The sequence below is a fragment of the Sarcophilus harrisii genome, chromosome 5 (genome assembly GCF_902635505.1).
Source record: "Sarcophilus harrisii chromosome 5, mSarHar1.11, whole genome shotgun sequence".
Classification (NCBI taxonomy): domain Eukaryota; kingdom Metazoa; phylum Chordata; class Mammalia; order Dasyuromorphia; family Dasyuridae; genus Sarcophilus; species Sarcophilus harrisii.
This window is the reverse complement of record NC_045430.1, coordinates 89,466,137-89,482,872: the sequence shown is the minus strand read 5'-3', so window position 1 is coordinate 89,482,872 and position 16,736 is coordinate 89,466,137. Positions and strand designations below refer to the sequence as shown.

The 16,736-nt window shown below is 39.7% G+C and overlaps 1 protein-coding gene across 1 annotated transcript; it reads right to left on the bottom strand.

Moving 5' to 3' along the window:
• Positions 1-7,708: 7,708 nt before the first annotated feature.
• Positions 7,709-16,520, bottom strand: KRT8 (keratin 8). The gene is made up of 9 exons (XM_003772577.4): positions 16,100-16,520; positions 12,518-12,726; positions 11,934-11,994; positions 11,217-11,312; positions 10,664-10,828; positions 9,993-10,118; positions 9,066-9,286; positions 8,836-8,897; positions 7,709-8,077 (listed from the first exon to the last, which is right to left on the bottom strand). Exons 1-9 carry the CDS (start codon positions 16,442-16,444, stop codon positions 7,902-7,904), a joined length of 1,461 nt encoding a protein of 486 aa, XP_003772625.1. The 5' UTR covers positions 16,445-16,520; the 3' UTR covers positions 7,709-7,901.
• Between the last annotated feature and the right edge of the window lie 216 nt (positions 16,521-16,736).

The following is a 16,736-nucleotide window of genomic DNA, read 5'->3' as shown; positions in this document are numbered from 1 at the left end:
CTTTCCTTATCGAACTTCGATATATCAACCGATTGGCATAAGAAATTAAATGGGAATGGGAGGGGGGATTAGAAACTCAAAAAAGCATAAAATTTATGTTTTATATGATATCAACATATTTTATAAATACTGTAAACACCCCATAAAAGAAAAAAATTCAAACTTCTTCTCTGGTACAAAAGGAAGGCCAAAAAAATTTACATGGATTTTCCAGATCATGCTCCTGACTGTTCTTAAGCAAGCAAGGAAAAAAGAAAATCACAAAAGATAATGTAGATTATTTCTGATCATGTGACTTTGAAAAGTTTTTCACAAAGAAAATCTACTAAGATGGGAATCTGAGAAATGGGGAAAATGCAAAAAATATTAATGTTAAGGGACTGATATGCAAAAGAGAAACAGGGACAGAGAGATAGAGATAGAGATGATCTATAAATATAGTCAAAAACAAAGTGAAATAAGCAGAACTAGAAAAACAATAGGCACAATGGCAACAATATAAATGGAAAAAATCAACCACAAATCCTGAATGATGTGTATTTTAGCCTAATCCAAAGAAGAAATGAGAAAATATAGGTGCCCTTTTATGCAACCTTACAGAGGTGCAGGTAGGGAGTATAGAAATGGAACATTTATGCAACAGATTCAATTGCTGCTTTCAGTTGTCGGGAACTACTTTTTTTCCTCTCTCATTTTAATGTTTTATTAGAAGGGATGGCTTTCTGGACATTATAGAGGAGAGATACGTTAAGAAAGATAATGTAAAGACAAAAGGCATTTTTTAAAAAATTTTCTTCAAATATACTGATACTGGGAAAGAAAACTTCCAGGCAAGGTATCAGTAAGTATTTAGGGAAGCTAAAACTCTTTCATTGGGTGAAATCAGGGAAAGTTTTTACAATGGATATTAGCTAGGTAAGAAAATTAAGGTGTCAGGAAGATTCATTTTCCCAAGTTCAAATTTGACCTCAGATTCTTACTAGTTGTGTGATCTTGGGCAAGACACTTAGTCCCGTTGACTTCAGTTTCCTCATCTTTTAAAATGAGTAGCAAATCAAAAAGGTATCAAACTGTGCACACTCTAGCTCAGCAGTGTTTCTACTGGGCTTACATCCCAAAGAGATCTTAAAGGAGGGAAAGGGTCCCACACGCGCAAAAATGTTTGGGGCGGCCCTTTTTGTAGTGGCAAGAAACTGGAAACTGAATGGATGCCCATCAGTTAGAGAATGACTGAATAAATTATGGTATATGAATGTTATGGAATATTATTGTTCTGAAAGAAACGATCAACAGGATGATTTCAGAGAGGCCTGAAGAGACTTACATGAACTGATGCTAAGTGAGATGAGGAGAACCAGGAGGTAATTATACATGGCATTAAGACGACTATACAATGAACAATTCTGATGGACATCGCTCTCTTCAACAATAAGATGATTCAAACCTGTTCCAATTTTCAGTGATGAAGAAAGTCATATACACCCAGAGAGAGACCTGTAGACCACAACACAGCATTTTCATGCTTTTTGTTGATGTTTGCTTGCATTTTGTTTTCCTTCTCAGGTTTTTTTTTCTTTCTAAATTCGATTTTTCTTATGCAGCAAGATAACTGTATAAATATGAATACATATATTGGATTTAACATAGATTTTAACATATTTAAAATGTATTGGACTACCTGCCATCTAGGTGAGGAAGTGGGGAGAAAGAGGGAAAAATTTGCAACAGAAAGTTTTGCAAGAGTCAATGTTGAAAAATTACCCATGCATATGTTTTATAAATAAAAAATTTAATAAAATAAAATAAGAATGACAAACTACTCTTTGCCAAGTACCTTTGCCAAGAAAACTCTAAATGGGTTTACAAAAAGTTGAACAAGACAGAATCACAGCAAGGTTAAACTTTGAAGGGAGAACTTCAAAGCTGGATAGTAAGGTTTGATAGTAAGAATTGATCACATGGCACAGAGCTGGGAGAGAAAAAGATGAGTTTTACAAGTTGACAAGAGTTTGGGGTATGTAAAGAACAACTGTATTCTCACACTAAAACTGAGTAGTTAGATTGAAACCAGTAGTGAAGGACCCTAAGTGATATCAAGGATAGTAGCTTAGGGTCCTTCACTACTGGCTTCAATCTAACTTTTATATTTTTGTATATATAAATATACCTGGGTTTAATTGTAGCTTGCTTGGAGGAGGTGAGGAAGATAAAAGAAGAAAACAAGAATAAAGTGCTCAGCAGAGAACAGAAGTATAATTTACCAGGAATCAAAGGTGGACAGTAATGAATATAATCTCTTCTATTATTATATATGCTTTCCTAAAAAGGAAATTTATCATTACATATTTTGAATCTTCCCTGAGGTCCTACTGAGCACATGATAATGTTGTGTTGTATTTTATTTTGTTTTTAATTTCCCTTTTTTCTTTTTCTATTTTGTTTTTTTCTTATTTTGTTAGTTTTAAATAAATAAATATTTTTAAAGGCATCTATACTTTATTCCTTGGGCAGTAAAGAGTCACTAAAGATTGTACAGGTTAGAAGCAACATTAGGAACAATTCGTTAGGAAGTTTGCTTAGTAAATATTTAAAACACTCCAAAACACCAATAAAAGAAATGCAAATTAAAACAACTCTGAGATGAAAAAAGATTGCAGTACTAAATATTGAAAAGGATTATGAGAAAGATGGATTACTAATAATACTTTTGGAGGAGCTGTAGAATTGGTCCAATTCTTCTAGAAAAAAATATTTTTAAATTATACAAGAAGTTACCAAACCAGTCCATAATCCTATAACATGAGGATCCCACTACTAGAATATTACAAGGAAGTCAGTAACATCAAGGCCACATATATAATAATAATAATATTTATATAATACTTTAAAGTTTGTGAATCACTTTAAAATACCTCATTTTATCTTCATAATGACCATAGATGTTATTCTTATTCTCATTTTATAGATGAGAAAACTGAGGCAGGGAGAGGCTAAGTGACTTGCCTTGTATCAATCAGTTAGTAAGTGTTCGAAGAAGGATTCGAACTTGGTTCCTCCCAGCTCCAAGTCCAACACATTATCAAGTTGTCTATTTCGGCACCCTTGGTGGTAGCCACAAAAATAAATAAATAAAGCTAACAACAATAACAAACAACACTGGAAATAAAGTATCTTCCAACTGACTAATAACCAAATAGTTATAAGAGTGCAAAGGAATATTATGACTCCCTAAGAAACAACATATCAGATTAAATGCAGAGAAATCTGGAAAACTTTGTACAAAATTATGCAGAATGAAGAAGGCAACCAAAAATATAGTTACATATTTCTTATATGTAATATACATTTCACAGTTGTGTGTATTATGTGTATACATACACATATACATACAAACACACCACACGATGAATATGAAAGATTAAAAGGCAACAAAACTCAAGACAAAGTGCAATGACAGCATTCCGTAAAATACATGCCCTTCCTTTTAGGAGCAACTACAGTATTAGATATCACGTGCAATCAGTTTTTTAAAGTTTTTCTTTGTTACAAACAAGGGTTCAAAGAGGAAAGGGAGGGGAATTATGAAGAAAATGTAATTTTTTAAAAGGGCATCCATTTTTTAAAATGGGGTGGAAACAAGCTTATTCAGGCAATGGTACAGGGGATGTTCTTACCAGGTCAGATAAGATGAAAGCCTCTGGTTGGTCTGGGAGTGGAGGATGGGCCAAGTGTAAAACACTACAGAGATAAAACTTGGCAACTCATTGGCTGTGGATAATCCAGGAGAAGTAAAAAGACAAGTGACTATGGCTCCCCCCAGCTGAAGAGCCTTAGGGGGGGAGAGGGGAGAGAAGTCGGGATAATTGTAGTGCCATCAACAGAAAAAGAGAACAGAGAGGGAGGTGGAGTTTAAAGGGCGAGATGAGTTCTGTTTTTGACATATTTAATTTGACTTGCCAGCAGGACATCCCAGTGGAGATAGCCAACTAGTAATTAGAAATAGGAGATGGAAGATACGAGGAGAATTTGGAAGTGGAGATATACATAAGATACACACAGAAAAATAAACAGTTCAAACAATCTCCATATAGAGGGTACACCTTTCAAAGAGTGTACAAGTCCAACCAATGTAAATGGGGAGAAAGGAGGGTGAATAGCTTGGTGGGTTATGATTGAGTGATTAGAGAATCACTGAAATCAGTCCTGTTAAGTAACACTAGATCCATCTTTCTAGAGATCCAACCCCTTTCCCAGGCTCTGTAATGCCCGAATAGCTCAGGTGGTTAGAGCATGGGACTAAGGAGGTCAGGGTCACAAGTTCAGTCCCCAAAGAGGGTCACACAGCTTTGTAGAGTCTGAATTGGTGCCAGCTGATTTACAAAGAAATGAGATGAAAAAAAGATTGTCTGCTGGTCACAAAGGAGCCCAGTGAGAAAACAGTGTAGCATGCAAATTACTTCCACATGAGAGAAGAGAAAACTCAAGAATTTTATGACCTCATGAGATGACTCAGTAGCATCATTTTTTAAAAATAATATCTTTTCTTCCAATTATATGTAAAAACAAATTACAACCTTCATTTTTTTTTGTTAATTTTGAGTTCCCAATTCTCTCCTGAGGTAGAAAGCAATTTATATAGAATATACATAGTAGTACGCACATATACCTACAGTCATGCAAAATGCAATTCCATATTAGCCATGTTATGAAAAAACACTAACAAAAAAAGAGAAAAAAAGAAAGAAATAGTATGCTTTGGCCTACATTCGGACTCCATCAGTTTTTTCTCTGGAGGTGGATAGCATTTTTCATCATAAGTCCTTTGGAATTGTCTTGGATTTTTGTATTGCTGAGAAGGGCAAAATCATTCACAGTTGATCATCATACGATATTGGTTACTACGTATAATGTTCTGGTTCTGCTCACTTTATTTTACATCAATTTATGTCTTTCCAGGTTTTTCTAAAAACATCTAGTTCAGTATTCTATCTTAATCACATACCACACTTTTTTCATTTATTTTTCAATTGATGGGATCCTCCTAATTTCTAATTCTTTGTCACCACTTAAAATCCACTATAAATATTTTTGTACATGTAGGTTCTCCTTTTTTTTTTTTTTTTTTTTTTTTTTTTTTTTTTGGTATTTGTTTGAGGCTCAAACCTAGCAGTGGTATTATGGGATCAAAAGGTACATACAAATTTATAGTCCTTTGACCATAGTTATAAACTTCTATCCAGAATGGTTGGATCAGATCAAAAATGCATTAGTGTAACAATTTTATCACATCCTTTCCAACATTTATCCTTTTCCTTTCCAGTCATATTAGCCAATCTGATAGCTGTGAGGTGCCATCTTAGAATTATTTTAATTTGCATTTCTCTAATCAATACTGGCTTAGATCATTTTTTCATATCACTATGAATAGCTTTGATTTCTTCATCTGAAAACTACCTGTTCATATTACTTGACTTTATCAATTGGGGAATTACTTTGAATCCTTATAAATTTGACTCAATTCTCTATATATTTGAGAAATTAAGCCTTTATCAGAGACACTTGCTGTTTAAAAAAAAATTCCCTCATAATCTTGGCTGTATTGGTTTGGTTTGTGTGCAAAACCTTTTTAATCTGATATAATCAAAATAGTAGCACCATTTTCCCATATCAAAAACAATGATGTTTAAACATCTCAAAAGAATCAGATCACTGATTCACTCTAGAAAGAAAAGTTGAGTCCCAAAGAAAGTGAATGACCTCCAGAAATGAGCAACTCCACTGAAGACTTACAACTTATGTGGGAATGCAGCTATTTAGTACAGTGTAGAAAGCACCCTAAGGAAAACCCTAAACTCCAAATCCTGATTGATATTTATTAGCTTCATAATTCTGGGCAAATTCTTTAACCTCTCAGTCTCAGTTTTCTCTTGTATAAAATGGGAATGATAGCATCTGTTTTGCAAAATTGTGACCAAATGACATAACATATATAAAGTGTTTCATAATCCTTACAGCTGGGTGGTGAAATGGATAGCATGCTGGGCAGAGGGTTAAGAAAACTATCTTCTTATGTGGAATGTTGGAAGGGATGTGGGAAAACAGGGACACTAATACATTGTTGGAACTGTGAATACATCCAGCCATTCTGGAGAGCAATTTGGAATTATGCTCAAAAAGTTATCAAACTGTACATACCCTTTCATCCAGCAGTGTTTCTACTGGGCTTATATCCCAAAGAGATCTTAAAGAAGGGAAAGGGACCTGTATGTGCAAGAATGTTTGTGGTAGCCCTCTTCTTAGTGGCTAGAAACTGGAAACTGAGTGGATGCCCATCAGTTGGAGAATGGCTGAATAAATTGTAGTATATGAATATTATGGAATATTATTGTTCTGTAAGAAATGACCAACAGGATGATTTCAGAAAGGCCTGGAGAGACTTACATGAACTGATGCTGAGTGAAACAAGCAGGGCCAAGAGATCATTATAGACTTCAACAACAATACTATATGATGATCAATTCTGATGAACTTGGCCATCCTCAGCAATGAGATCAACCAAATCATTTCCAGTGGAGCAGTAATGAACTGAATCAGCTACGTCCCATGAAAGAATTCTGGAAGATGACTAAAACTCATTACATTGAATTCCCAATCCCTATATTTTTGCCCACCTGCATTTTTGATTTCCTTCACAGGCTAATTGTACAATATTTCAGAGTCCGATTCTTTTTGTACAGCAAAATAACGGTTTGGTCATGTATACTTATTGTGTATCTAATTTATATTTTAATATATTTAACATCTACTGGTCATCCTGCCATCTGGGGGAGGGGATGGAGGGAAAGAGGGGAAAAATTGGGACGTTGGGCAATTGTCAATACTGTAAAGTTACCCATACATATAACCTGTAAATAAAGGCTATTAAATAAATTTTTAAAAAAAGAAAGAAAGAAAACTTATCTTCTTGAGTTCAAATCTGGCCTAAGGCATTTACTGTATGACTTTTAAGCCTGTTTGCTTCAGTTTCCTCTTCTGTAAAATGAGCTGGAAAAGGAAATGGCAAACACCCCAAATGGAGTCATGAAAAATCAGGCACAGTTTAAGCACCTGTACAACATTCCTTCAAATACTACATAAATGCTATTTTTATTATTAGAAGTTGGGTGGGTTCCTACTTTACATAAGTCACCACTTAGGGATGATAATTACTGAAACATAGGATGTCAGAGCTAGATGGGTTTGGGTTGTTTTTTGAGATTTTTTGCTGAGGCAATTGGGGTTAAGTGACTTTCCCAAGGTCAGACAGCTAGAAAATGTTACGTGTCTGAGGTCACATTTGAACTCGAGTCCTCCTGATTTCATGGCTAGTGCTCTATAAACCGAGCCACCTAGCTGACCCACTAGATGGGTTAATTCAGCCAACATTTTTCTTTTACTGATATAGAAACTGAAGTCCAAAGAGAGAGGTGAAGTAATTTAATCAATGTCATTTGGCTAAGACATCACTAAGCTTTCATTCAAATCCAGACCTTGATACTAAATCCAGTATTCTTTCCACAATTGTAATCATAATGGTAATAGAGTAGGATGAGGAAGGAGGAAGGATCCTGTTAAGTACATATATAGCTTCCAAATCCCATAAAGTACCTCTTCCTCCACTACTTTCACTTCCCCCCCCCCCCAAAAAAAAAAAAAGAAACAACACGGATTAAATTGAAATAAAATGTTTTTTATTTCTGAAAACATTTTTTCAAGGCAAAAGCAAGGAACCTAGTCAGGGTAGAATAAAAAGTAAGCCTGGGATTTATCATGCAGGTCTCTTCAATCTCTCCCCCACCCTATCTTCCTTTGGATAGGAGTACATTTGGAAGAGGTGGGCTTTGAAGGTTTAAGACGACTTCTCATTTGGGCAGAATATCTGATGACTCAGAAACCAGTTTTCCATCTCGAGTCTCAATCTTCTTCACCACCACAGCCTTACTGACTCGGCTGTAAGTGCTAGGAGAGGACTGGTAGGAACTTAGCCCATAGTTGAGGCTAGGGCCGGTGAGACTTCCATAGCCAGAGCTGAACCCAGCTGAAAAAGAAGATGACCACATTACTATATTGCTAACACAATCTAATTCCCCTTTCCCAGATCCACATCTCACACTCCTTTCCAACCCTCCAGAGCCTTCTCCTTTCCTGTACCACCCCACTGATGTCATCTGTCCAATACTAGTTCTCTTGACTTACTACTATATACACCAAGTACCGTCTCATTTCCATTAGACTGATAACTAACCAGAAGCAGGACTGCTGTCTCCTGAGATTTTGTTGGATTCCCATGGCTTAGTACAGAGTTTAGCACATAGTAAGAACTTAATAAATGTTTATTGACTGACTCACCCTTACTGAAAGAATGGGTTTGAGTAATAATAACCAATTGTCCTTAATAAATATTTGTTAGTTTAATGGTTTGGTTTCTTCTGACTCCCACCCTCAACCCTAAAAGTGTCAGAATTCTCTGGACAATTATTTTATAAGTTCCTAGAGGGAAAGGACTGCTTTACCTTGCCTTTATATCCCCAACATTTATCCCAGTACTTGGAATATTGACTGATTTGACAAAGGCTAAGATGGAATAAGTTAAGTATAGAGGAGAGGGCTCCGAGTTGGGGAAAAAGGATTGTGGATACTACGGCTCACAACAACCTCTTGAATCTAGAGTTGAAAATCAAACCCTTGAATTCTAGAGCTTTTGAGAGTCTCCCCTACATCCAAAACGTCTCATCCTAGAGAAGCATTCTATTGTACACCTTTGCACCCACAACCCGCTTCTTCCCACACACTTACATGAGTAGTCTCCCCTGGTGGTCTTGGTGTGAATACTCAGGTTCTGCATCCCAGACTCAAGTCTGTCCAAAAAATAGATAAGGTTAGCGTTGAGGGGTACCTGGTCACTTCTCTACTGACTTTCTTCCATAGAACTCCTCCCTCCCTTATGTCCATCACCATTATTCAGGTGGAGTTATGAGGGTGGATGACACTACTGTGTCCTCCCCATGGCTGGTCCCCATGTTTACCTGCTCTCCTCTCCCTCCAGCAGCTTCCTGTAGGTGGCAATCTCAATGTCCAGGGCCAGCTTGACATTCATCAGTTCCTGGTATTCACGCAGCTGGCGGGCCATGTCTTGCTTGGCTCTCTGCAGGGCACTTTCCAGCTCAGCCAGCTTGGCCTGGGCATCTTTGATAGCCAGTTCCCCACGCTGCTCCGCATCAGTGATGGAGGCTTCAAGGGCGGCCCTCTGTGGAAACCCAAATTGGTGAGCTAAGTCAATCACACTTCCTCCTCTCTCAACTTCTCCTCCCAGTCTAATAAGGCCAGGTGAGCCACTGAAATTTGTGCAAAGAAAGCTTTCCACTGGACTATTGGTTTCCCCCTCAAATAAGATAATATTTGTAAAAACTTTAGTACAGTGTCTGAGCCCACAGTAGATTTTTAATAAATGCTTTTGCCCTCCCTCCACCACCCCAAAATGAGACTTCTGGAAGGTGAAAAAATTTTAAAAGTTTGGTTCCTTTTCTCATCACCTTAATCCATGCTAATTTAATTGCCCCAATGTCCCTTCTGATCCTAATCATGTCCCAAGACTTACTGGATCACTCCAACCTCAACTTCCAATCTTCCCTTTAATTTAAAGATTCTCAACAAAATGAGAGAACTACTTGCTCTTCTTGTATGACCTCATCTATTGTTTTCCACCCTCCAAGAAGCTTTTGTTTTTTAAATCAATTCTCCCAAACTCAATCCTTTCCTCATTGCTTTAGCACTACTATTCAGATGTTTGGGCAGCCTCCTCAATCAGGCTTGGAAGTCCTCCTCCCTCTGGATTTTCATTGCCCACCCATCCCTCACTCACATCTGTATCTCTCTGACAGCCCTTCTCCAACTCCAAAAGTTGGGAATTGTAGATGAGAGAAGTGGTTGCAAACTCTCTACCAGCCACTCACCTGGCCTTTGAGTCCCTCAATCTCAGCCTGAAGTCTGTTGATATTCCTGGTCATCTCAGCGATCTCCATCTTGGTGTGGCGAAGGTCATCTCCATGTTTCCCAGCCAGAGTCTGCAGTTCCTCATACTAGGGGAGAAAAAGAGATAAGAAAGGCTGTCCTTTACAGATTCCCAAGTCCCAGAGAACCTTGACCTCCCTGGCTCACTCTTAGATCTAACTCTTCCAGCCCTATTTCATTGCAAGTAGCTTCTCTCTGAGAATTCTTTCTGTTTGCAAGTGAGTTAATATTTGTGAACGCTTAGCACAATACCTAGCACATAGTAGCACTTAAATGCTTACTGACTAACCCTTACTGTAGGAGTAGGTTTAAATAACAATAAGAATCGACTCATATTTCTGCAGTGTTTTAAAGCTAATAAATATCTTGTCCCACAACACCCCATGTGGAAAAACATGCAAGGATTATTTTCTTCACTTAATAGTTGAGGGAACGGAGGCCCCCAGAGAGGAAGTGACTGACCTTGGAGTCAGTCATACAGTTTATAACTATCAGAAATAGATTTGAAACTCTTTTCACTACATGGGGAAAAGCAGCTCTTTTAGGAGCTGTCCTTGCTGTTGGAGATAGAATAGAAAGTTTCCCTTCCCTCAATATCTTTCCCTTTACTCACCTTAATCTGATACATGCTCTCAGCCTCAGCCCGGCTGCGGTTGGCAATATCCTCATATTGGGCTCGGACTTCAGCAATAATGCCATCCAGATCCAGGGAGCGGCTATTGTCCATAGACAGGATCACAGAGGTGTCTGAAATCTGGGACTGCAATTCTCGAATTTCCTAAAGTGAAGAATAAGATAGCTGTTAACATTGTCCTCCCAGGACCACTCCAGAAAAAGTCCTGTCTCACAGGAGATATTCTTAGAAAGCCTTGGGAAAGAGAGAGGGGCAAGTCAAGAGAGAGGAATAGCTGTTAAATGATGGGACAGAAAGAGTCCCTCCAGAGGGAAAGGGCTATAGTTGAAAGGTTTAGAATATAGGTAGATATCAAAAGAAACCAGACAGAAAGATGAAAGACCTAAGGGAAAAGTCAACCTTTTTCATCTCTAGACATATGCTTGGGAATTGGAGGTAGAAGAGTAGGGGATGAGATGGGAAGAGGATGGCTGGCTCCTGAGGGGATTCTCATCCAACAGACACACCCCTCCACTAGTACCCAATCACTTACTTCTTCATATAGCTTCCTGAGGAAGTTAATCTCATCAGTCAGGCCTTCCAGACGGGACTCCAGTTCTACCTTGTTCATATAGGCTTCATCTACATCCTGGAAGGGAGGAGAGCTTGTGTCACTAACCCCAAAACCATTTATATACAGACAGAGATTTCTTATCCCACCATCAGTCATCGGGTTTCATTAAGCTATCCTGACCTTTCCCCTGTCCCACCCTTCTTTCTCTTTAGTGATGAATACCTTTCCTCCAGCACACTCTTTGCAGGAAGCCTTCTCCACCTATCTCTCCTCCCAACTAAGACCTGTGGCCTCTTTACCATATGCATTCTCATCTCCACCAATTAAAGAGCTAATAGACCCTCAAAAACTTGTTGAATAAATTAGTAAATGCTCATGAATGGATGATGGATGGATGGATACATGATGCCTTATCTCCTTTATCAGTCTAATGGATCCTGTAGTACAGGACTTGGTCCCATCCTCCCTTGACATGCCCAATTGAGGTCCATCTGTAGTAACTCCTGGCACTGGGGTATATAGACTATGAGTGTCTTTCCTTCCTGCCCCTTACTACCCCAGCCTCCCTTCTTCCTCTGTATGAAGCCCTCTGTGAGAAACATAAGGTGAGGATAGGAAGACGCCCCTCTAAAGGTCTCTCACATATATGTATGTGTGCACACACTCACACTTTTATCCCACAGCCATCCCTCTCACCTTCTTAATGAGAACAAAGTCATTTTCCATTTCTGTCCGCTTATTGATCTCTTCCTCATACCTGTTGGGAGAAAGAATATAGTTACAGAATTGACAGACTAGAGTAGAAAACTGAACTGAAATCCAGGGAAGAGAGAACTAGTTGTATTCATAATAAGGAAAGGGTTGAAAAGGACATTTGTCCCTCTGTCCCATAATCCTCTCTGAATCATCTCCATAACTGATTACCAGTCAGATTAGAACAAGGGGAGGGAGTATTCTTCCAAGGAAAAAAAGGGGGAGGTAGAGAATAAGACAGTTAAGATGTGTCAGGCTGCATGCAGGAGAGAAATGTTAGATAAGACTCTTTAGGGGAACTGGTGAAAGAGAACAGAGTACCATGGAAGCTCAAAATAGAAGTCCAGAAACCCAAATGACCTCTTGTGGGAGAATTTTGCCCAAAAATAGTTGGGAAAAATTCTTCTGCCCAATTCCAAATTCCTGGACAGTACATGTGGGGGACATAGAATGTGGGGAGCTTCAGATAAGGAGAATACCCCACCCACACCTCTGAGTCCAAGAAGTGTCTCCCTCCTAGTTCTCACTTGTTTTTGAAGTCTTCCACAAGGCCCTGCATGTTGCTCAATTCCACTTCAAGCTTCAGTTTCTCCTGCCCCAGGGAGTCCAGCTGCCTTCGAAGGTTAGCAATATAACTCTCAAACATGCTGTCCATGTTGCTCCTAGAAGTCTTCTGCTGCTGCAGGAGGCTCCATTTGGTCTCCAGCATCTTATTCTGCTGTTCTAGGAAGCGTACCTGGATGGGGAAAGAGAAGAAGTGTTCATACCACAATCACTAGGAGCAAGAGATTAAGTAGGAGAAAGCCAATTGCCCCCAGAGGGAATATTCACCCTCATCCCTCACCCCCATTCCACTTTGAATATACTGTCAGACTCAGCTGATATAATGATTAAGTATGTTGAACTGTTTTTTCTTTCTCTTTGCTCTTTCTTTCTCCTTCCTTTCTTATTTTCTGTTGTAAAGGATAAGGAAGGTTAAGGAGAGAGGGATCTATTTAGAAGTGAAAATAATGTAAAAATAAAAATTATCAATTATTTTTGACATTTATTTTGACAATTATTTTTTACTTTTAAGCAGCTAAATCAGGGACTGATAAGTCATTCAGTATATTATCCTGGGACTGGTGTTCTAAGACTAGAAAGATGAAGGGGAAAAGGCAAGTGACAACATTCAAGGGTTGTCAAGCTGCCAACACCCAGAGTGAACTCTCAATTATTCTGGGATGAGCAAGTAAAAGTGAAAAGATATTTTGACTCTAATCCTGAGTCAGACACTAGCTAGCAGAGCAAGTAAAATCTTGTGTAAATTAGTTTTCTTCTCTGAACCTCATTTTCCTCATCTTTAAAATAAGAATAATATCTATGGCCCCCTTCCAATATTAGCCTTGTCATTTAATATCCATCCTGTCCTCTATCTCTCATGTAGGAATTGGCATTCTACATAATGTAGTAGGAAAAAATGCTGGATTTGGAGTCAGAGGCCCTGGGTTCAAAATCTGACTCTTTTATTTGATTTGGGACTTGCTATTCAACTTTCTGTAAAATAGATTATTAGGGGCAGCTAGATGGTGCAGTAGGGAGAGCACTAGTCCTGAAGTCTGGAGGATCTGAGTTCAAATCTGGAAGACTTAATAGTTATCAGCTGAATGATCCTGGGCAAGTCACTTCACCCCAATTAACTCAGAAAACATAAATAATAAATAAAATAAAAATATTAGTTGATTTAAAAGACCCTTCTGGCTCTAGGATAGGATAGGAAGATAGAAAAAGCTACCTCTAATCTGATTCTTTCTTTTTCCCTTCAAAAGCTTAATTAGGGAAGTCACAGCACTCTTCATTCACTTGGCTGCATATTATCCTGTATTGTAACTAAATGTTAGGCATGTTGCACAACTAGATGGTAAGCTAGTTTCCCCTCTTATCTAAACTTTGCATCTTGCCCACTTAATAAAAAGGACTGTTCAATAAACATTTCTTGAATTTCAAAAAATCCAGGAACCTCTAATTTCAGTTAGTAAGATTACTCAGTGCAAAAGTAAGACTTCTCTTTTCTGCTCCTAAATGTGTCTTTAAACCCAAAGGCAGGATATCTTAATGACTTTAGGCAAATAGAGAACAGGTGAAAAATGAGACAGTGGGACAAAGAGCTGGTCCAGAAGAGGTTATGAGTTACTCTTCAAACTCATTACTTCCCAACTCTCCTCCAACTGTAGTTTTAAAGGAAGATAAGAGACAGAAAAGGTCAGAGTCACTGGGAAGGTTTAATGAACTAGGTATGTAGGCTGAGGTACCACATGCTTTCTAGAAATTCCTGTTTTCCCCCCACCTAACTGAGAGACAGTAGCTAGCTGAGGCTATTTCTCATATCTTAACTATAATTTCATAATTTTATAAACTCATATGGGACAGGATGGGCTCTACAAAAATAGAATTATTAGTTTTTGAAGACTTTATAATCCAGCCCAACCTTACACACACACACGCCTTTTTCCACAATGCCACCCAGAAGAGTCAACAGGGAAAATATTAATTCAAATTCTCAGAGCATGGGGGCCCCTGAGACTGACAAAACTTGCCCTGAAATTAGGGAAGGAAGATGGAATAGTATGGGGTCCAAACTCAATGGTTGGGATGAGGGGTGGGGAAGGTACAGAGAAAGAAAACAAAAGGAAAAGTTGTTGGCTTAGATTTTATCACAAAGCCATAAACTTTGGAAATTAATGAGCACTAAAATCAAATATGTCTGGCCCACCCCTAGACTTTGAATCCCGGATGTAGGATGGGGGTTGCCCACACCCTATTTGGGCTCAGTGCCAAGTGGAAATTCAGGGTGTGGCTCATTCTTCATGGGCTATCTGAGGAGGGGTATGAATCCCATAGAGGGTCACAGTGATACAGACTAGGACAGAGCTGTAGTGTTGAGTCAGAGAGATCTGCTCCCAATACTTGGGCCTTGACTTAGAAAAAGTCACCTAAACCAAATTAAGATGTTCAGTTTCTTTATCTATAAAATGAAGGAACGAGAATAGGCAGATTTCTAAAATCTTTGAAATCTAAATTTCTTAAATCTAAAATACTAACTCTAAACATAAGACTGAGAGGAACAAGACCCACCCAGAACAGAGGGTTATTTAAAACAAAGAGACATATACTTTTTAGGAGCTTTTTAGGACAGAGTTCTATGTTCTCAATAAAGACTAGTTTAATTGAACTGGTTTCTCCTACCTACTAAAATCCTACTAATCACACACACACACACACACACACACACACACACCTGCAAGAAACTTTGGCTAGGAAACTTCCGGAAAGTTAGTTCTGAGCTGGGGGTTAAGAATTATGGAGGTTTTCTACCGGTCATCCTGCCATCTGGGGAAGGGGATGGGGGGTAAGAGGTGAAAAATTGGAACAAGAAGTTTGGCAATTGTTAATGCTGTAAAGTTACCCATACATATAACCTGTAAATAAAAGGCTATTAAAAAAAAGAAAGAAAGAAAGAAAAAAAAAGAATTATGGAGATTTTTCCACTCCTTTCTAGGTTTCCTCTCACTTTATAGCTGTGGGGGAATAGCCCTCTGGCCCAAAATTAAGACAATCAGCCCCGTTCTAGAGCCTTGGGTCTGAGAGTTCTCAGTAGTTTAGGGGCTCCAGGAGGAAGCAAGGGGCAACATCACAAATGATCCAAAACCATGCAAATTCCTCTCCCAGCGGTCATCGCAGCTGAATTCCCCCTTCCCCTCCGCCTCCATAAACACCTTTCCCTTCCCCCAACCTAAGAACACTAGATCAGTGACTCATCTGGAGGTGAGGGCAGTGCCAGGGGAGGGGGAGGGAGCGTAGTGTTCTGCCAAGATTATCGGGCAGTGTCCACCACTAAAGGAAGTTCAGGAAACGGAGTGTCCATCAGAGGAGTGGGAAGAAGCTAAAAAGAGAGGCGCACCTGGAGAAGAGGGTGCATCCTGGGGCACAGGCATCCGTCCCATCTGGTATTCGGAAGCCAGCCCCAGAGGAATATACCTCCAACTGGGAGTCCTGGGTGCTTCCATAACATGGGCATCAAGTTTATACGTATCTATAATGACCTGGGCTGAGCTCTCCCCCAAACTCACCTTATCGATGAAGGAGGCAAACTTGTTGTTGAGGGTCTTGATCTGCTCCTTCTCCTGGGTCCTCACGGCCTGGATGTTGGGGTCCAGCTCCAGCTTCAGGGGGCTCAGGAGGTTCTGATTGACTGAGACCGCGGTGATCCCGCCGACCCCACTGCTGCTGCCAGCGAAGCCCATGCCTGTCCCGATCCCGAACCCCGATCGGTAGCTACTGCTGCCCCCCACTCGAGAGAAGGAGGATGTGCTGATGCGGGAGCTGGGGCCGCTGGAGTAGGAGCGGCTGCTAAAACTCCGGGGGCCGGAGGTAGAGACCTTAATGGTCCTGTGAGTGGTCGACCTGATGGACATGGTGAGGACGAGAGGAACAAATACCGAGAGACCCCGAAGTGGTGAGCAGTTCAAAGACAAGGTGGAAGGAAAACTCCCGGAGCTGCTACCTTTATACGCCTTGAGCCCCTGCCTGGGGGAGGGAAAGGGGAGCGGAGGGAGGAGACTAGGGAAGGAGCTGCACCTGAGTGGCTGAGGTCCTAGGGGGCCGAACTTAACCTGACACCCACCTCCTCGGGCAGGACTCAGGTGGGGGCAGCAGAGAGTCAGACGATGGGGCCAGGCAAGGGACCGCAGGGGGCCGAATTGTACC

What these genes read in the sequence shown, in the direction of transcription:
- KRT8 (XM_003772577.4), bottom strand. Translation starts at nt 16,444, where the DNA reads ATGTCCATCAGGTCGACCACTCACAGGACCATTAAGGTCTCTACCTCC. An exon ending in ACTTTGTTCTCATTAAGAAG is followed by an intron (nt 11,313 to 11,933) that starts GTGAGAGGGATG and finishes CCTCCCTTCCAG; the next exon opens with GATGTAGATGAAGCCTATAT. An exon ending in TCAGGAAGCTATATGAAGAA is followed by an intron (nt 10,829 to 11,216) that starts GTAAGTGATTGG and finishes TCTTCACTTTAG; the next exon opens with GAAATTCGAGAATTGCAGTC.